The sequence below is a fragment of the Ambystoma mexicanum genome, chromosome 2p (assembly GCF_040938575.1).
Source record: "Ambystoma mexicanum isolate Mex_15411 chromosome 2p, UKY_AmexF1_1, whole genome shotgun sequence".
Lineage (NCBI taxonomy): Eukaryota > Metazoa > Chordata > Amphibia > Caudata > Ambystomatidae > Ambystoma > Ambystoma mexicanum.
This window is the reverse complement of record NC_090923.1, coordinates 1,444,487,872-1,444,508,942: the sequence shown is the minus strand read 5'-3', so window position 1 is coordinate 1,444,508,942 and position 21,071 is coordinate 1,444,487,872. Positions and strand designations below refer to the sequence as shown.

At 46.2% G+C, this 21,071-nt stretch overlaps 1 protein-coding gene across 8 annotated transcripts in view; it reads right to left on the bottom strand.

Moving 5' to 3' along the window:
- The window catches only part of SLC4A2 (solute carrier family 4 member 2), a 1,509,271-nt gene that overhangs the window by 876,063 nt on the left and 612,137 nt on the right, over nucleotides 1-21,071 (bottom strand). For all 8 annotated transcript variants that reach the window (XM_069645996.1, XM_069645995.1, XM_069646002.1 and 5 more), the window contains one exon: nucleotides 11,298-11,469. In XM_069645996.1, the coding sequence (XP_069502097.1) occupies nucleotides 11,298-11,469 (172 nt within the window). The remainder of the gene's footprint in view (nucleotides 1-11,297; nucleotides 11,470-21,071) is intronic.

Here is a 21,071-nt window from a genome sequence, read left to right as displayed (position 1 = left end):
GGCTGATCAATCAGCTTGTGTACATCTTGCATAATCATTTTGTGAATAGTGGACATGCAAGCTGTGAGTCACAGCTCAGCTGTGTTCTGCACAAAATGCATGGCTCATGCCAGATTTCCACCTAAAGTGCTTTACATTTATGGGGACTTAAGCTAACCTAAACATGCATAGGGACATTGATGACCGCTGATCTTAGACTGAGTGAATTCAATAGTACCTCCCCCTCATTTACCTCAGAGGAGAAAAATTACACTACAGAATGTGACATAAGCCACATTTTGCTGACCAGCTGCAAATGTTTGGAAGACCCTGAAAGCCGGGGATGCCCATGAGCAACTTAGATTCTGTGATTAATTTCTCTGATTGGTAATGAGATCTGGCAGTGCAGTCACCTTAGGTAACAGGGACCCTCCCACATTTCAGGATCGTCACCAAGGAGGAGGTATACAGGAGGTCGCCTGAAGTACTGCAGTGAATCCCTCTCACATAGCAGAAGGCAGTCAGTTAGGCTTTACAATTCCATAATCCCTTTAGGTGGAAAGAAAAAGATAACACTATTACCCCTGGGACTATGCTCACTGCTCAGGTCGTTGACCTACAGGCTATTTCCAAAGCTATCCTGCATGCCAGTAGAATCACTGGGACAAGCAGGTGGGCCCCTTTAAAGAAGTCAAGGAGCAGTGGACCTGTTGAGCTGGCAAAGCCTGCACAATGGAATAAATCTGCAACAAGAGGGACATGAGTTAGATGAAGGAAACTGGGATGCATTCAACAAGCCCCATGCTCCTCCTTAAAATTAGAAGCCCACATCATGGAATGGACCTACCAGACAATGCATAGAGCAGCTGCTGGAAAATGCAAAGCCTTATATTTCTTTTACCAATGGAAGCGCAGGAAGGCAGGATCAAGGTGTGGCACACAAAGGAGGACTGCTACAAGGGGAGAGGCAGACCCATTCCAAGTCCCAGAGCTATAGTGCATGCCAAGGGACATAGCCCAACAGCCAATCCCCTTCCCTGCTGACACACCTGAATCCATCTTCCCCAAATAGAGGCTAAAAAGAAGGGCCAAAGCCTTATAAGTATTCAGCGTCAGTCAGTCAGTGTGGGAGATTTGGGAAAAGAGGACAGAGATTGGATCAAGAAGAAGGAGTTTGGAGAACACTGGAGGACGGGTGTGAGGAACCTGAGGGCGTCCTCAATTCTTTTCCCCTGGTATCCTCTTCTCGGGTGGCATGGGAAAGGCCATCGCTTTTGGATCCTGACTCTGGGGTTGGATATGCGAGGGAGGAACTCCTGGGTGGAGGAGACTTGGGGAGTGGGAGAGGATGTCCTTAGGTGAGCCATGGTATTCCCCTTTTCTCTTTCATAATGAACCCTCCATCCCTCAAGCCTTTATATGCTTTTGTCAGGCCTTCCCCTAAAAAATTCCCAAAAACCCACCAGTATGCCACTGGAACAAAGAAGAGCACAACTGGATCCACACATCCTCATTTTATTAATGCAGACACATATCAACTTCATTTGGGTACTGGGATGAAAAAGAGAACAACTAGAAAAACACAGCCTCACTTTATTAAAGCAGGCACATATCGCCCCCAGCCAAGTATTGGGACGAGGAGGACAACGCGAGTGAAGCAGGACTAGTACTCTAGTGGTGAGCGGTCTAGTCTTTTTGGAATAAGTATGGAGAAGGGAACTTTAAAAGATGCCCACAAACTGCTGGGTCCTGGCAGACTTCTCTGGTGTAGCGGTGTGGCAACAGGACCCATTGGAAAGTTCAGAGATTATGCAGCGGGAAGCGAAGGTACAGGACATTGGAGGCCGGTGGTAAGCCGTAAGAAGGAGGCTGGCGGGACTGAAGGAAGCGGTCATGTGAGTCCTGATGCACAGAGGAAGCACTGCTGGGTGTTCCCGAGTCATGGAAGACCACTGGAAGAACTCTGCAAGTGACCACACCGGAAGAAAGAAACCTATGGTTATCGAAGGACTTCACAGGAAGCCGTAAGTCTAACCAGTGAGTGAAACCAGAAGGGGGAACACCGGGCTGACAGGCGGTCATAGAAACAAGCTATTGGACATTGATATAAATGGAAAACACACATTATTATGTGAACTGTCAAGGTTAAAGTAGATATACAGCATTTTGAATACCGAACGAAATGAAAACAAGTATAAGCAGACATAAGGCATTTTGAATACCAAACAGAATTAAAGCAAGTTTGTGAACACACTGGCATCTTGAGAGGAGTGAAAAGAAAGATTGCAAATCACTGTGAAAGGAAGTTTCGTGAACTGTACTGCAAGTGCTAGCAAAGCCAAAAGAGCATAAAGAAGTGTACGTATCATATGAGAAACCAAGCATTGGCAATAGCCAAAATATAAACAGTTGTATCATCTGAGAAACAAGTGTAAACAAAGCCAAGAGAGCACAAAGAGTTGTATGCGTGATATGAAAAATCCAGCATTGGCCAGAACCAATAAAGGTCAAGGAACTGTATGAGGAAACAAGCATTGGCAAGAGCCAAGGGAACACAAGAAATTGTGACAAGTGCATGGGGGCCAACCAAGCCACCATACAGTGTCAGGAGAGTGTTGCCCGTGTGAATGAAGCAAGCCTCACTGCTAAGGAGAAGCAGTGGACTGGTGTTAATGGAAAAGCAGTCAAGGAGGGGTACCGGTTGTGTGACCTGTAATGGGCGGACCATGTGGTCCAACAACTGCACCTAGAACGGGTGGCCCCTGAATGGAAAAACCACTGAAAACACCTATAATGGAGCTTGTGTTGTGAAATTGAAATTACCTTTTTGGTGATATTGAAGTCAAATGTTGTTTTGAAAGCTGGAAGATTTGAACTCTTGGGGAAGGAACCCCCCTTTGGTGTTTTGTTGAAAAGCTGGAAGATTTGAACTCTTGTGGAAGGGTAGCGGATTGCAAGCCATGAGCTGGAAGATGCTCTGAACTTTATATTTGAACACTATGAACTTTATATTTGAACACTACTAATTTTGATGCTGACATCCCTACACATTGTATGCAGTTAGTGGTCAGAGCAAGTATAGGTTTTGGACACAGACAGATGTTTTACTTTAGACTTCCTGGTGCAGACTATCCTTAGTTTTTTTAGGTATGGAAATCCCATTTAGAATAGGGCAAGTTAGGCATTACTTCACCCTGCCTTTTTGCGTTAATAACACTTTGTTCAAAGAACCTGGACCTGTTGTCTGTGTTTGACTCATAGTGCCTTCACAGGGGGTACAGATGGAGCCTGAGAAAGGTTGGAGAAGGAGACAGGAGAGGAAGAGCTGGAAGGCCAGAGGAGGAGACAGACCTAGTGGAGACTGTTAAGAGTAAGGAAGTGGAAGCAAATGTTATACTGGATAGGGAGGGGGTGAGAAATGAAGAGAGTATTGGTAAGGTTGGGGAGGTAGGTGCAAAAGATCAAGCAGAGGTGCCTCGACAATCTAAGGAAGAGACTGAAGCGTGTCAGGAGGTTGGTGGTAAAAGTCCTAACTGGAGGTTTGTTGATGGAGGAGGTCCGATAGTCATCTGAGGAGGCTGAGGTAAAGTAGGAGGTGGAGATTGTAGACTTGGCAGACGAGGTAGTTGGGGAAGAGATACCAGAGATTACAGAAGTGATCAGAGTGGTGGTAGATGGGAGGAGGAAATACTAAGGAGAGCAATGATGAGATGATTGGCAGAAATATCAAAGACGTCGAGGAGAGAAGTGGCACAGAGGGGTTGAATCCATGAAACCTGCACTGGGAAGACTACTCAAGAGATAAACAAGAGGAGAGGTTCCCACTCAGAAAGGTGGAAGACTTCAAGGGGGAGTCACAACATGCACTTTGTTGGAAAGGCTTTTTAGGTGTCATTATCCAACCATGTTTGCTATTTTGCCGAACCTGTACACAATCCCTTGAAAAACAACCTTGTTACACCTTACTTTTGAGTTTGGTTTGTTTGTTGATTCCGGTGGTCTGACACTTCCTAGAGGCAGTAGAAGTAGGATCTCAGAGGGTGCTCTCCTCTCCCAGCCTTCTCAGCCAGACAACCTTTCTGAGAGAGGTATTCAGATAATGATTGCCACCATATGTCAGAAACTCTTGCTGGAAGCAAACACCTTAAAGGATCCAGTCTTTAATGATTCTATGTCAAGACGGAGGCGAGCATTATTCTTCATCTTCTCATTTATTTGCTCTCCAGCAGTTTCAACAAATCAATAAAATGTCTAACTTTTCATTGAAAACAAACACATTTTTTTTTCAAAAACTTCATTTAAAAACTTCATATCCCATCAACCCTAGGTCCCTGTTCCCAGTGTCCTGGTCATGTCACCTAGTCTTTCCTCTTCCTGTAACCTCCTCTTCTTTTCCTGCTCTCCAGAGATAAGTACCCTTTTTCATCTAGCTGCGTAACTCTACAGCATTTGTATGAGGGTATTGAACGAAGTGACTGTATATATTTGAAAAAATTTACATAAACATATGGGCTGTAAGCGCAGGGACCGCGCAGCGTAGAATTCCGGAGTTAGGAGTTTGGTTAATTAGATTTTTACAGTGCGGCGGCCCCGTGCTGCATTTCCAGCACATTAGGGGTTCGTCAGAACGTTTGTTATTCCAGATCGCAACCAACGCGAAGGAACCGTGAGCGAATCCGGAGGAGCCTGTCAACGTCTCCTCTCCTCGCGTACGCAGACCGCGAGCGAGGGATTGGCCCCCATCCTTCTGGTGGCGGAGGACAGAGCCTCCGAGAGCCTGTCAGCGCCCGCAAACCGCTCGTAGGAGACGCGAGCGCAGCAGCAGCCCCCACCCTTGGGGGGGCGGAGCGGGAGCTCGAACAGAGTCCCGCTCGCAGCCCCCACCATCACGGGGGAGGAGCCTAATGCCGAGAGACCGGCATTAGGATTGGAAGAGCGTACGGCCCCCTTCGTTGGGAAGGAGGGGCCAAAAACTCTCCGAAACGTTTCGCGGGCATTGCGCCTCGGTTTCCTGTCAGTGACAATCGTTAATAGTTTTCCCTGGAACGCGGAGACTATAAGGGACTAAATTAAAGCATAAACTGCAGTGTTACTGCTCAGACAGAGCATTTCATCACTACAGTGCCCTGCACTGATTATTACAGAAGCTGCCCAGCAGCACAGGTGCAGCCTCAAGTGAAGAGTGACTAGTGGACGTGCCAAGACACCTATACAGGTATTACCAGGCACCTGCCAGCACAAAGCATGGCTGAATATGAATGGAGTGAGGAGGAGCAAGAAGCCACATATTCGGAAGACTTGGCTCAAAGCTTCAAAGATGTGCTAGGCGAATCACTCGTAGAGGCAGTGGCTCTTGGGGTCAGACCCCTGCAGGAACGCCTGCAGACAATTGAATCCTTCCTAAGTCAAAGAGATAGAAGCACCACACCACGAGCAAGCACGTCCACAAGGGCTGCGCCAGAGGGCCCACAGGGGTGTAGTAAGGCCCGGAAGAGCGCAAACTCTTCTGACCCCCCGGGCCAACCTGAAGGGGTAGATCCAAAGGCCCCAGAGGCATCCGACGCTTTCCTTAGGTTAAAAGAAGCCTTTATGTCCATTTCGGGGGTGCCATGCCTCATGACCCCCTACCCAGGGGAAGAAAATATGGGAGACACAGAGGAAGAGGTCCCTCAGGAAGAGGAACTCGCAGAATCTCCGACATCCTCGCAGGAGGAAGGTGAGAAAGAAGGAGATGAAGGGAGCTTACCACCTCCAAAAAAGAGACTGAGAAAATTGAACAACATTGAGGAGGAAACCTCGGATATGTTTCAGCCAGAGGAAATCAGAAACCCGAAATCCTCAGAATGGGTGCCCTCTCCAAGAGTGGCGCGATATATGACACAGAGGCTTCGAAAAGCACTTGAGAAGGAGGTGAGGCAAAGGATGAGGGCGGAATACCCCAGACTTGAACTCCCAGGAAAGGTGGCAGAGGCACCAGAATTAGATCCCAAAATGCTAGCTTTTTAGCTAAATCACACAAGGATCCTAGAAAAGGGATCGATCGATCCTGGAGGAGTTGCCAGGAGAAGGTCCTGGATCTAGCTGGTCCACTGGCAAAAATTATGGACCTGGCAGTGCGAGCGAAGGATACAGGGGAGGAGATTGACCCAGATGTGTTGGCAAACTGGGCTCAAAGAGCCGTATGTCTGTTAGGGAACGCAAACTGTGCGATATCCTCAGAGCGCAGAAGAGGATTACTTCTGAAAATAGACCAGAAATTAGGCGGGCGAGGCGGCACAGGGCCTGATTTTCGGTGAAACATTCGGAAAGAAGATGGGGAGGTTCGTAGGGACCTACACCTCGCTGGAAAAAGCACAAGCCTCAATAAGAAAGATCTTCCCCAGAAGGGTTTTTGGAGGGACCGGTCGATACAGAGGCCGAGCGGCCGGTCGCTATCAAACGTCCAGAAGGCCTCAATCAAACAGAGCGCAATACTGGGAGAATAAGAAACCAAACACCTTCTTCCAACGCAGAGGCCGCTTCCCCAGAGGAAGGCGAGGCAGAGGTCAAGGAAGAGGACAGTACGTCCCCACAGGTGAGAGCATCCACATACCCTGCAGTAGGAAGGAGGACAGCGAAGTACTGGGAAAACTGCTGCGCGCTTTCCAACGACGCTTGGGTGCTAGTCAGTCAGAGGTTTACACATACAATTTATCCAGACCCCAACCCAGTACAATGCCCCAGACCAATAGTGACAGCGCGAGCAGAGAAAGAGTTGTCACACGCAGAACTACAGAGTCTAGCGAAGAAGCGAGCTATCGAGCCTTGCAGGGCTCCGAGGTTCATCAGCAATATGTTCCTGGTCCACAGAAAAGAAAAAGTGAGACCAGTCTTAAATTTGAGGGACATGAACAAGTGGGCAGTCTACAACCATTTCAAAATGGAAGGGACGCACCAGCTGAGAGACACACTCAGACAGGGAGACTGGCTCGCCAGAATAAACCTGAAAGACGCATATCTCACGATTCCAGTAGAAAAAGAATACCGATCTTTCCTGGCTTTCGACTGGGACGGGCAATTATGGCAGTTTGCCACGATGCCATTCGGGTTAGCGTCCGCTCCCTGGGCGTTTACGAAACTGATGAAGCCAGTAGCGGCAGCGATCAGGGAGAAAGGAATACGGATCATCATCTACCTAGACGATATCCTAATAATGGCGAGCAGCGAAGACATTCTCCGCTACCAGACCAGCTGGGTAGCGAACCTCTTAACCTCCCTGGACTTCCTCGTGAATCGAGAGAAGTCGGAGATGGTGCCAGCAAGGAGGATAGAATTCCTGGGCTTTATCATAGATACCAGGACAGCGACCCTGGAGCTGCCGAACAGGAAGATCAGGGATATAAAAAGAGAGATAAGGAGCTGTCTCGGCAGTCCAACCACATCACTGCGAACGATAGCACGGATTGTGGGCCTGTTAGCAGCATCAATCCAAGCGATATTTCCATGACCCCTACATTATCGAGCACTACAGAGGCTGAAAATAAGACACCTTCAGCAGGGGCTCACCTACCACCAGCTGGTACCGCTAGAGCAAGAGTCCAGAACAGAGCTAGAGTGGTGGCTCCAGAACATGGAGGCATGGAACGGCAGAGCCATTTTCGGCGACCGCCCGGACATAGTAATAGAATCGGACGCCAACAGAGCAGGCTGGGGAGCCCGATCTGGGGACCTCCAAACAGGAGGCAGATGGAGCCCGGAGGAGCTCAAGCTGCACACAAACTGCCTGGCCGGCTCTTTTGCAATCAGAGCCTTCACGAAAGACAAAGTGAATTCATGTATCCTGCTGAAGATGGACAACATCTCGGCAGTCAGATACATAAATCACTTAGGTGGCACGAAGTCCAAATTGTTAGCGGAGATAGCCAAGGACTTTTGGCACTCCTGCCTGGAGTCAGGAACTGCAGTAATAGCAGAATATTTACCAGGCGCTCAGAATGTAGTGGCGGACTGGAACTCCAGACATCTAACAGACTCCAGCAACTGGAGACTAGACAGAGCAGTCTTCCAACAGATAGAAAAGCTCTGGGGACCGATTCACACAGATCTGTTTGCATCCAGACTGAACGCACAGAAGAGCAGATTTTTCAGCTGGAGGTTAGACCCGGCAGCAGCAGGGACAGATGCCTTCCTTCAAGATTGGAAGGAAGAGATACTGTATGCGTTTCCTCCATTCGTAATGATAAGCAGAACTTTGACGAAAGTTTGCAGGGAAGCAGCGAGTCTGATAATAGTAGTCCCGATATGGAAGTCGCAAGTATGGTTTCCAGCGCTGATGGAACTAGTAGCAGACTATCCAAGAATATTGCAGCAAAGAGAAGACCTTCTCACGGACCCAGTTGGGTTGTTTCACCCTCTGAGAGCGAAGGGGACGCTGCCGCTGATGGCGTGCAGGATAGCAGGAGACGCTGGAATCTCCCAGGAATTTCGGCACAAGCTGCGAGCCTCATCGCAGAGTCAGGGGCTCCGTCGACTAGAAGGAGCTACGACGCAGCATGGAGCAGATGGTCAAGGTGGTGCAAGAGGAGAGGTTTTCATCCCGTTTCTGCCCCTTTAGTAGAGATTCTGAATTTTCTAGCAGAACTCTTGCAGGATGGCAAAGCCTATAGAACGATTGGAGTATATAGATCTGCAATATCAGCAGGTCATACTCCTATAGAAGGAGCCCCAATAGGGGAGAATGTAGCGGTGATTAGACTTCTAAAAGGGATTAGATTTAGAAAGCCACAGCAACCAAGATACAAGTCTCTATGGGACGTTACAGTTGTATTACAGCTATTAGCAGACTGGCCCAGTAATAGATACTTATCGCTAGGCAGACTGTCAGAAAAGTTAGCAATGCTTCTGTGCATGATTTCCTGTACAAGAGTGGCAGATGTCAGAGCCCTTGAAATAGACAGAATGGTATACGGTCCAGACGGAGTGACTTTCCATCTGGCCAAGAGGACGAAGACAGACTCCTCATCAATAACAAACCCGTATATGCATGATCATCCAAAATGGTGCGTGGCCGCATGTATAAAAGAGTATGTGAATAAGACAGCTGAGCTGAGACCGCTGGGGACGACACAATTGCTGATAGCGCGCAGGAAGCCGCATAAGGGCGTAGCGACGGCCACCATAGCGAGATGGGTTAGAGAAGTTATGGCGCTAGCAGGAATAGACATGGCAAAATTTGGAGCACACTCAGTGCGAGGAGCAGGGGCGTCCAAAGCACTGAGGCAGGGTGCAACGTTACAAGATATACTGAAAGCAGCTGATTGGGCAAGTGATAATACGTTCAGAACGTTTTACTTTAAACCTATTAACACACTAGCAGAAGCTATGGTAAGAAGCTTTGAACAAGCATAATGCTCGCCTCCGTCTTGACATAGAATGAAGATTCCCCCTGCTAATAGCGCAGGGAGCTCTTGATTCTATTAAAGACAAGGAGGCGAGCATTACTTTCCCGCCCTAGATACAAGGGAGAGACAAAGTGAGGACAAAGTAATGTACTGTAATATGTATCTGAATAAATAACAAGATTTTCCTCTCAGAATAGGGTGTGTATCCGCAGCTCTAACATGTATTGTTCTTTCCGTCTTAGGAGACGATCAGAAGAACAGCTAAAGACGTCCAGGAAAAGAATGGGACACGTTGATCAGGATCGCAAGTTAGGATGCGAGGGATCTTTCCGCAGAGGTCTACAGTTCAGAGACTTTCCGGAACAAGTTGACAGTTCAGTAATGGTTAAGATTGCAGTTGGAAAAGCAGTCAAAGAAGAGGAGGTTACAGGAAGAGGAAGGCTAGGTCACATAACCAGGACACTGGGAACAGGGACCTAGGGTTGATGGGATATGAAGTTTTTAAATGAAGCTTTTGAAAAAAAAAATGTGTTTGTTTTCAATGAAAAGTTAGACATTTTATTGATTTGTTGAAACTGCTGGAGAGCAAATAAATGAGAAGATGAAGCATAATGCTCGCCTCCTTGTCTATAATAGAATCAAGAGCTCCCTGTGCTATTAGCAGGGGGAATCTTCATTAGTGCTGCCCCACACTTAGACACAGTTGCTGGGAAGCTCTGCTTGCTGCTATACACCTCGAGTGAGCATGAAGGGATACATTATAAATAGTATTCTAACTACCTCTACTACAGAGAGGATTTACCCACACACTGATCGCAACAATGGAACTGCACCAGAGTCCATCGGGACTTCTGTTCTGATTGCACTAGTGAACATAACTCACTAGTAAGCCCAGATACCGTCCTAGAAGCTGGAGGCAGGACATAGAGCTGTGCGCCATTACTTGGACTTCCGCCTTTCATCAAAATGGCTTTAAGCCTTCTGCTCTCATTAGGGAAAGCAATACAGTAATTTTTGAGAACGGGCAGAGGAAAAGACAAAATCTGAGAATGCTATAATAGGGACAAGAAACAGAAGGCAGAAAGATGGGTAAGGATCAAGCCTGTGTCTGAAGTGGATAAGGAAATTGCCCAACCAATCTCCCACATTAGAAGCTAAACTAAGTTGTGCAAGGCTCTATAAAAAGGGGCATGACATGGGTTTGGCACTCTTGGAGCAGCGACCCGGCGAGTAGGAACTGCAGTTGCAGAGAGAATACACTAGACTCTGCTGTGGCCCAGAAGATGACAATTTCTGGACCAGGCAGACACTACAGGGCAACAAAGTAGTATTTTGGGCACAATATCGCAGAGACAATGATTGTGCTAAGAAAAAAAAGCTGGGTCCTACATCCCTGGGTTATTGGGGTCAGGTTAGGTATCTTGGGCAAGGACAGTAGGTGCTTTAGAGCAAACTGTGCATATAAGTTTAGCTGCATCACATAGTCCCTTTTTCTGTTTTGTACCACACTATACCACACAGACGAGATTGAGCTTGGAAGGAAGGCATAAAATAATGAATTGTGTTTATTCTAGAAGAGCCAGAAGAACCAGGAAAGTAGCTAACCTCACACCTTTTTATGGAGTCCCCACCCCCATTGTGTTGTAGCAAACAAGTAAAAAAATCCTATTCAAACCATAGCGGTTATCCAACTCCCAATTTCATATTTTTTGTTTACAATAAAGGTGTTAAATTCGATTATACATGTCTCAAGGGTTTTTATGGTCTCTCTTTCACAGGGTTGAAAGGGATATCTAGTAATTTGAATTGGGCTTTCATTGAACACTCTAGCCCTGCATCTCCCCCTCCCCCAGGCAAAGGGGTTTCTGTGACTTCATGTAACTTCTATTGCTCTGTTTATGTGCCACAGGCAAATAGACAACTGGTAATTAAGCCTACATTCAAAGTCCTCTTCGCTGTAGGTACGCCCCTTCTCCTCGGTTGGGTGGGTGTGCGTGTCCTGGAGGATTTCATCAAAACGCTCCACTCCCAGTGTCTTGTTAAGGTCATGCTCTTCTTCCTGCTCCAACTCCAATTTTGAGGTTGCTTGGTTCAAAGTGTTTGACTCGGGCTGTAGAACAAAGCAGAGATTGCCATTGTGAGTAGCGCAAGCAACAACATAGATCTTGACATTGAGTGGATGAATAAAGGACATGTACAGAGTGCTTCAAAAAATTAAAACGAATGTAAGCATGGTAATGTAAACGTGTCCAGAAGCACTAAAAGCACTACAATGACAGATACAGACATAACTAACCAAAATCTAGTAAACACCACAAACACAACCAAAGCATCAATATTTCTCTCACACAGCATATCTAAGAACACCACAACCATTAATACAGCTATATCACACACCCTCACCAAAGAACACCAGTAAACTCAATCCATCCATATCATGAATATCAACCCCAATCCTACCCTAAGCACCACCTCCAACACCGGTAACACATCCATGAAACCAGTGGCAATTCTGCCCAACAACAAATGCAACATCAATACAACCATATCACACACCCTAAATCCTGCCATAAAGTTTGTGCCAGCAGCAATTCCCACCCTATTTCCAGAAATCCATCTGCTTCTGCTAATTCCAAGGTTTATTGAATTTTCTGTGCCATGTTATTTGGACTTCAGCAATGATTCTGGACCCTGTGCCCAGTTCCAGAATCCTACTGTATATGGTTTATGCAATGGGCCAAGCATGCACCTATTAGCCTGAACCTGTACTGGAGATAGTGGAATGTGAGCTAGGCAGTCTGTCTGTAGGAAGAACGTTTAAAATATAAATCTATCTCAAAATGGAAGACCCAAGACACGTGATACTGAAGGATGACCGTGCAATCCAGTTGTCTATCTTAAACATGCAAGCAGATGCCACTCGCCACAATACAACTATCTGTAACCAGTCATGGCAGCATCAAAATGGTAATAAAACTTGCATTACTATTGCATGTAATAAAACAATTATAACTAAATTCAAATGTTTGCTCAACCTTTACTGAAGCACATATTGAAATGTTCCCAAATGTTCAAACTTTTTTTTATTTTAGTTTTGTATATTACAATAAGATACAACAATATGCTTCACAAGAGAATAGCTCAAATACAGTCATCATTAAATATTTAAACAAGAAAAAACGAAATACCTAAACTACATCCATCATTGCATGATTACTAGATAAAGTGCATTCATTACCCAAGCTCCACATAGTCCTAAAATAGGTGGCAACGAAATAGTTAGAAAGAAAAGATGAAAATTGATAAGCAAGAACAAAATGAAAATGGAAGAGAGGAAATTTAAAAATCAGCCCAAGTTTTCATAGGCTTCAATCTATATATTCAAATTTACAATAATAGTTAAAATCTTATGATTAAACTAAAATTCCATCTGCATCATAAGAAAAAAGAAGGAAAAAAAGGAAAAATGCCTAAAAAAGGTGAAGGCCCCCAAAATAGTCCCCCAAATAACAGCAATACTTATCCTACTACTGGTGGCTCACTTACTTAGATCTAAAATAGGGGATGCAAACTTAATGTTATCCTACCAGCAGCAACAGTAACAGGACAACAATTAAAGACCTGTGTGGCCCGCAGGATTCGAGTTCACCATTGCTAATGTGGGATCGATATCTAATTCCAAGGATTTAATAAAGCCAGCCACTGCCAAGCCCTCCACAGTATTTTCAATGGATATACATCTAGACCAGATATAGTCGTCATCGCCCATGATGCCCCATTTGGGAAATTTCTCAAGATATGTCATCCTTTTTGTCCTTAATTCCGTGCAGGAAATCACAAGGTGTTTGCTAGTTTCTATTTCCTCTATGTTATGACAGAATAGGTAGAGGGCTTTCTTGTCGTCCACCAGCTTCCATCTCCTCATCAACTCTCGCGTTGGAAGAATATTCCATCTCAATCTTAAGAGGAGAAATCGGTAATATCGGTTTGGGAACTGTGTCATAAGAAAGGAGATCATACCCCGTTTTTTATGTTCAAGTTTTAAGTCAGAGAGAGAGGGCTACGAATGGAATTTGTCTATCGTATTAATCCAGTCCCTTTCATACAGCAATTTTTTTACTCTCTCTGGATTAGTGAGCAGTGTCTCCCTGTCTGTATCTAATTCACCCAAAGTATGATCACAGATGTCTCTAAATGATGTCAAATATTTATTGTAGATGGACCCTCCCAATATAGGCACCATCTTGCCTAGATCATCATATAAGGTTTCAGGGATGGGATCTAATACGCTACGAAATAGGGCCAACATCGCCATTCAGACCTCGCTTTCAGAGTTCATAATCCCAGTTCGAAGTGGGTAGCGGCCTTAGGGATATTGTAAGGCAGTTTTAACAATTTCCTCAAAATCATACCTTCAAGTATTTCTCAAAAATTCTGCAGTTGAAGGTAATGCATTTCCATCCCATAAATTAATTTTGGGACTATTTTCCCCTCATAAAAAGACACTGTGGGTTTCACTGAAAATTGGCCAAATTTACGATCCAAGTTCAGCAGTTGGGTTAGCAGCAGTAAAGCCTTCTGTTTCAGAAAGGTACTAAGCTCAGATCTCGACGGCTGTGACGTTATCTGGAAACCCAAATAAAAGATCCTGGGTGTAATCTCAATGGGTAGGCCCCCAGGGTCCAACCAAACTTTTCTTCCTCTTCCCTTTCGATACAACCAAACTTCGAGTCTTCTTGGGGTTAATCATTAGCCCATTTATTGTTGCAAATTTTGTGAATGTATTGATTAGCCGCTGCAAGCCCACCCTAGTGCAGTCCAGGAGGAGGAAATCATCGGCATACACCAGCCATGATACCCTAAGGTACCCCAACTTTGGAGTTATGAGACCCACTCCCTCCATAAACTCACCGACGTCTAACACGTAAAGATTGAAGAGACAGGGAGCCAACGAAAATCCCTGTCTCAATCCTGCATGAGTCGAGAGAGATTTCTTTCTAAATTTAGACGTACTGGGATTCCTGAATTCTCGTACATAGCCATTATTAGATGCAGCAATCCTTCTGGGATTCCAAATTTTGCAAGTTTAGCCCAAAGACGTGACCGAATAACGCTGTCAAAGGCTGTTGATAAATCAATGGAGGCCACAAAAAGCTCACCTCCAAATTTTCCCCAGGCTGAATCTTGCAGGGACTATCAGTCCATTTAGATTTGTTGAGTGCCCTACTCTGAAGCTGGTCTGGCATTTGTTTAATATATGAGAACTAGCCATCAATTTATGTACAAGCCATAGCAGAAATTACCCAAACAATGTACAGTCCGCATCTATTAAGGATATTTGCATGTAGTTTCTTGCTTGGTTGCTGTCACCCAATTTGAAAATAGGAACTACATAGGCCGTTTGCCAATTGGATGGTACCACTTTTTATAATGCTCCCAAACAGCATTGTGAGTATCTGTGCCCACACGGCAGGTTTGGCCTTAAGTGTATTATTAGTCAATCCGTTAGGGCCTGCTGCACGTGATGTCTTAAGATAGTTTAATGAATTCCAGTACTTCAGCGTACTCGATATCTAGGTCCATCGTTCCGTCTCCTCATTGGCTGTACTATATATCCCATGTCTGCCACCCATATGGTTCCCATAAAGGTCAGAGAAAAAAGAAACCCATTGAGCCTCCGAAAACCCTATTTAACTGCCTCACCATGACCAGAATGTCTTGTTGATTTATTAGATCCCAGAATGCCCTCAGGTCTCTCTTGATCGATATACCAAGCATCTTCTGCGCGTCATTTTGCAAAAAATATTGCTTTCCTAGAACAGCAGTAATTCTTATATTTCTGCTTGATACTGCTGGGTCTACTAGTTTTTTCTGATTGATCGCAGTTAGAAGAGCGTATCAATCTTAGAGTCTGTAGCATTAGGGATTTTTCCCTAGCAACATTCTCGTCATAGGCATGTATATGTTTTATCAATGGCCCTCTGAATCATAATTTACGCGACGCCCTACTGACTAAATCGCTCAAAATAGAGTCCAATTCTGGGGTGATAAAGACCTCTAGTTTCCATACGTACGTACATACTGGTATTCCAAACTAGTTGTCACAAGTCTCTCCCCTTCTCACCTGTTCATGTTGTTTGCTTGAGACCTTCTTTGGTGACTTCTTTCGCACGGTCCGGGATTTGTATAAACCCGTGTGCTGGTCTTCGGATTCCAGCGTGAGGATTACAATCCAACTCCAGGATACGTTCAGATGTCCAGGACGGAGACCATGAAGGAACAATGTCCGAGCTCGGAGACACGGAACGCTGTGACCCGAGGGCGGGCGAAAATACAGGAAGTTCGAAGGTAAGTTTTCAAGAAAGAAATGAAGGAAGGGGGATTCAAGGAACCGGGAAACAGAATTCAGAAGAAAGCCCTGAGCGAACTCCGGCAACACACGTCCAACTACAGCAAGCAGTAGCGTTGAGACGCGCAGAGCCACAAGGGCGTGTCTGTTTAGTAGAACGCAAAGCGTGGAGCGCAAGGACTGGCAAGCAGCGTTCCGTAGCAGGCGGCCATGTTGGAAGGATTACTGCATTCAATCCCCCATGAGTCAGGGACCACGAAGTCCAGAAACGACGTAGACGACGGTTCATGACACTAGTATGTTCAAACTTCACTCAGCAAAGCTATGCTGAAGGTGATGAGCCTTGGCTGGTTTTCTGTGCAACTTTGCCCTGACCTTTAGAACTTCGAAATCAAAGCTAGTTCCATTGTTATACCAGAGCATTAATAACCAGGTTTAAAGATAGGGAAAATGGGAGAAGCCTTTTTGAGCAATGTTTTAATAGGACATCATCAGGTCTCAGTGTCACAGATGGCATCTAAAACTCACCTACTACTTAAGACAGTTCAAGGGTTTTTATTGAAGGATTTGAGAAGGGGCTCTCAAAGGGCCATCCCTCTCTCTCGTCTAGTACCGGTGGTTCCCTCACTAACTCAGATGTTTCTCAATCTCAAGATGGTCTCGAAAGATCGGCAACTCCTACTGTCTAAAACTCTGCCTGCCTGTTCAAACACCCTTTCTATATGACTCCCTGGGAACAATCTAGGTTGATCCTAACTTAAAACCCACAATATAATGTGTACAAGTAGAGGTACCTTCCAGACACTCAGGTCCCACTTGGTCCTTTCCTCTCACACCCTTGTACTCCTCACCCTAATTATCTTTTATTTTTCTGTAATATATTTTTATTGACATTTTGTGATAAAATCAACAAAACATTTAATGATACCACAAACCCACAGCAATCACCAATAAAACATTTCTTTCAATAATCAATGTTTACCTCCCTCCCCCTTCCCGAAAACCCTGTCAAGACCCCCTCTGGAACCATCACACCCCTTCATCAAAGCATCACCCACAATCAATGGAATCAAGGGCGTTGGATCAAGTATTTCTCCCTGAAAGGACTCCATGCTAGTTCAAGACTACCAGCACTATCATGTAGCAAGGCCAGCAGGTTTTCCATTTCCCAAATGTCTCTTCCTTTGCTAGCCCAATCTCCCTCAGATGGCAAAACGGCCCTCTTCCAGTGGGACGGCAGACACGCTCTTGCCACTAGTAGTAAAAAATGTACCTTGTGTGGGGCTCTACTCCTCCCCTCTTCAGCACTTTGCAGCACAAGCAGGACTAACATTGGGTCCAAGCACTGTTTGATCAGCCTTGATCCATCCTAGCACTTCTCTTTTCAGTATGCTTGCACCTTCCTGCATTCCCACCATATATGTGAATAGGAGAGAATGCTTGCTGCAACCCCTCCAACAGAATGGTCTGGATGTAGGGACAATTGTTTTCGACATCCGCAGGGGATTGTATTGCCATCTATGGAGTAGTTTGACCCCGTGTATTTTATACTGACTTGCTATTGAGGTTCAATGGCATTCACACCCGGGGAAGGGCGCTCAGCCAATCAGGAGGCTGGAACAGTGGGCAAGCATGCACATTCTCTGCCCGCTGTTTCCAGCCACCCAAGGTCCTTCCCCGGCTGGCACCATCTTGTTTCTTTTTTGTTTATATGGGGAGGCAACAGGGAGAATCTCCCTGTTGCCTCCCAACCCTCCACCGCCCCAACGCTCGAGCATACCTATGCTCGGGTTGGCAGGCTATTACCAGCCATGTCTGTCTGCCATATTCTTACAAAGAGGCAACCACTAATCATCGGATATGTGTCTCATCAGGTCCCTCTCCTATTTTTCCACAGACCCTCCCCAGAGCCTCAAATTGCCCAAACTATTTCCTGGTGCAGTTGCGATGTAAACCCCTTCAAGCAAGTCCATGAGTGCACAAAAGGAGTGAGGTCTCTTTGCGGGTCTTGTTTCCATTACGGCACCATCAACACCCCTTTCAACTTTATGTAGGAAAAAGAGGAAAGCCTCCCAACTCCCAAGTACTCTTCCAACTGTTGCATAGCTTTAAGCTTGGCCCCCTTTCCGCAGCGGGCCCACTCTCTTTCCAGGCCCACTTCAGACCAGGTTTGGAAGCGGAGAGACTCTGCAATGTCTTCTTCCAACTGGCCCACATATGGCCCTCCTTTTTTCCATACGGCCCAGAGGCATCCCAAGACAGGATGTTACTGCACTCTCATCGGCAGTCCCTGTACTGGGGGCTAAATCCATTCCTCTACTGTAGCTGGGGCCAGGAGCATGTTTTCCAGATATACCCACTGCTTCTCTTTGTCCGGCCTCAAGTGCGCTATTAATGCCCGTAACTGTGCTGCCTTTTAATAGCTTGCCATGTCAGGGAGACCCATCCCACCCTCTTACTTCGAGCAGACTATCATCCGATGCCCCTTTTGAGTTTGATGAAGGTGCCATCCGGTAACATTGTCAGCAACATTTGAAATAAGAACAAGATCCTGGGCAGAACATTCATCTTTATGATGTTTATTCTCCCTATCCAGTAAACAGTTTGCTTTGACAAAGCCTGTAAATCCACATATATTTCATTCAGCAATGGGGGGCTGGAGAGGGGGGGTTCGCCTCATATAGATCTTCAATACCGTCCAGGCATCTGAATTTAGTTCAACACATTAAAATTGGTTGCTCCAGATCCCTAGCTTCATCATCTCCAGCCCGTGTGAACAGAAAAAGGATTGATTTTTCCTTGGTTGTTTTAAGGCCTGCTATGCAGCCATAAGTCTCTATTTCAGAGCCTCTTTGATTGACCGGAGGGGCTCCTCCAAGTGCAGCAGTATGTCGCCTGTAAACATCCCAAATTTAAGTTCCTGATCTCTTGCCCAAATGCCTCTTATTTCCAGGTTCATCCTTATTTGTTTTGTTAGAGGCTCAAGGGCCAACACGAACAACAAGGAGGAGAACGGGCATCCCAGCCTGGTTCACCTCTTCAATTCAAACCACGCCGACTTCCTCCAATTCAAAATCACCTCTGTTATCAGAGTGTTATATAACGATTCAATCGCTCAACTAGCGCGCAGACCCAGACCCACCCGGATTAACACCGCAAACAACAAATGCCAGCCCACCGATCAAACGTCTTTTCAGCATCAAGAGACAACAGGTCCAGGTATCCCAGTCACCCTTCCGGCCTGACCATAAGAGTCAATGAGCCTCATTACGAGTCCGGTGGTAACCCGCTGGTGTGACCGGCGGGTTAGCGCTGCACTCGTAACACCCTTTCTGCCGCCTGAGATCCCAGTGCCATCGAGACATACAAGTCCTGGCGGCCTGGGATGTCAGGCGGTGGGAAGTCTAAGTCCCCATTTCCATGGAGTCCACTAGGACTTCATGGGAATGGGCACACAGAAGCACTGGCACCGTTGCTAACGGTGCTCCCGTGACATCTCTACATACCGGATCCGTTGCGCCTGGAAGGTCAGAACTGCTGGGCGCAACAGCCCAGGGAGTCAGAGTTGTAGTGTGGCACACCGGAAAGGGTGTTGTTACGGTGCGACCGGCACCCTTATTTCCGGACCGCCACACTTGTAATGAGGCCCAATGTCTTCTTCACTGTGTCTGCTCCTTACCTCCCTCCTATAAATTCCACCTGATCCGTATCGATCAATCTCTGAGGCATCAGATTCATTCTATAGGACAGGATCTTTTGGAAAAACATTTGTGTTGCCATTCAATAAAGATATCGGCCTATACGCTCCACATCTCATGGAGCATCCCTCATTATATGTCACTGTAATGAGCAAATGTTTGAACGACTGCGGCAAGTCCCCTTTGTCTAGGTTAGCATTGAATAATTTAGCTATTTAGCCTAAATAGTGTTTATTTAAGCCAACCATGAACACATTCTCTCTCCTGGTGCCTTTCCCGATTTCATCCCTTTATAGCTTCAAGTACCTCCATCCCCATAACCAAGTCCTCCATCACCTTCGACATCTCTGGGTCAAGCCTTGGGAAATCCATCACCCTCAGGTAAGCCTCTCTTCCCTCTTGTGTGGCAGTCCCGTCTTCTATATATAATCTTTGGTAGTACTCCAAGAAACACTCCACTATCTCCACGGGGGAGTCTTCTCCCTCTTTCTAAGTGCGCTCACTCGCCTCTCCATTCTTGAGCTCTTAATTTCCTCCCCAGCCACACATCCGCCTTATCCTGCTTTTCAACGTATTTTTGTTTTAAGAACCGAAGCTTGTGAAAAACTGGACCCATCTCTAAGTTCTCTCCTCTTCTACTGGATCACTTTCACAAGTTCCCTCTCCCCCTCCCTCCTCGGGCACTGCTCCCCTCCACACTGTCAAGCTCACACCTCAACCTCCGCCTGACCAATCCCCATTCCGTTTTTCTTCTGGAACCGTCCTTTATCAGCAATCCTCTTAGTGTCTTTTTGGCCGCCTCCCATACTATGCTACTCTTAACATGGCTGTATCATTTTCTCTGAAATAGAGGTCAACCTCCTTTTGGAGCTCTAGTGAAAAAAGAAGGTATTTCTGCACCTCCAACCTTTACCTCTTATATTCTGCCTCCTGCACATCTTTATCCATCACCGACCAGCCCATTTTCTTCATATCACAGCCCAATACCCCATATTCTTGGCCTTCTTCCATAAGGACGTAATCCAATCTAGAGTGAGTGTTCTGCAGGATCGAATAAAGGGAGTTGGCTCTTTCCTTCCCAGTGCGTGGATCTCCACCCATAGCGGTCCGGGGTGTCGTTGAGCGGGTTCCTCTTTGTCCCCCATGGTATGGGGCCAGTTTACTCATCACTGAGCAGGCTACCAAAGCACAACACGGGAAGGAAGACCGCTCCAGAGGGTACGATCACACAGCCATCTTGGCCCCCAACCACTGGCAGTCTCCTTACCCTAATGTTTTATCCTTTCAATCCCTTCCTTCTACTTTCCTGCCCTTCTTTCTCCCACTTCCCTTTGTCTCTCCCTCTCTTGCTCCTCCCTTCTGTCCCTGATGGTCTCTCTCTATTCCTACTTTCCTTCCATCTCTGCCACTACGCTCTCATCTCTCTAACACTACTCGTTTCCCCTCTCCACACCACTAATGTCCCCTCTCCACACTACTGCTACTACTCTCCCCTCTCCACACTTCTACTCTCCACTCCACCCACGCCTTTTCCCCAATCACCCTCCCTTTACTCTCATTCACCCCCTACTCTCCTTATAGTAGTCACACTCACCCAACTTTCATGCACACTAATAGGTGCCACTTTCTCCCACCAACCAATATCTCAACTGGCACACTGCTTCA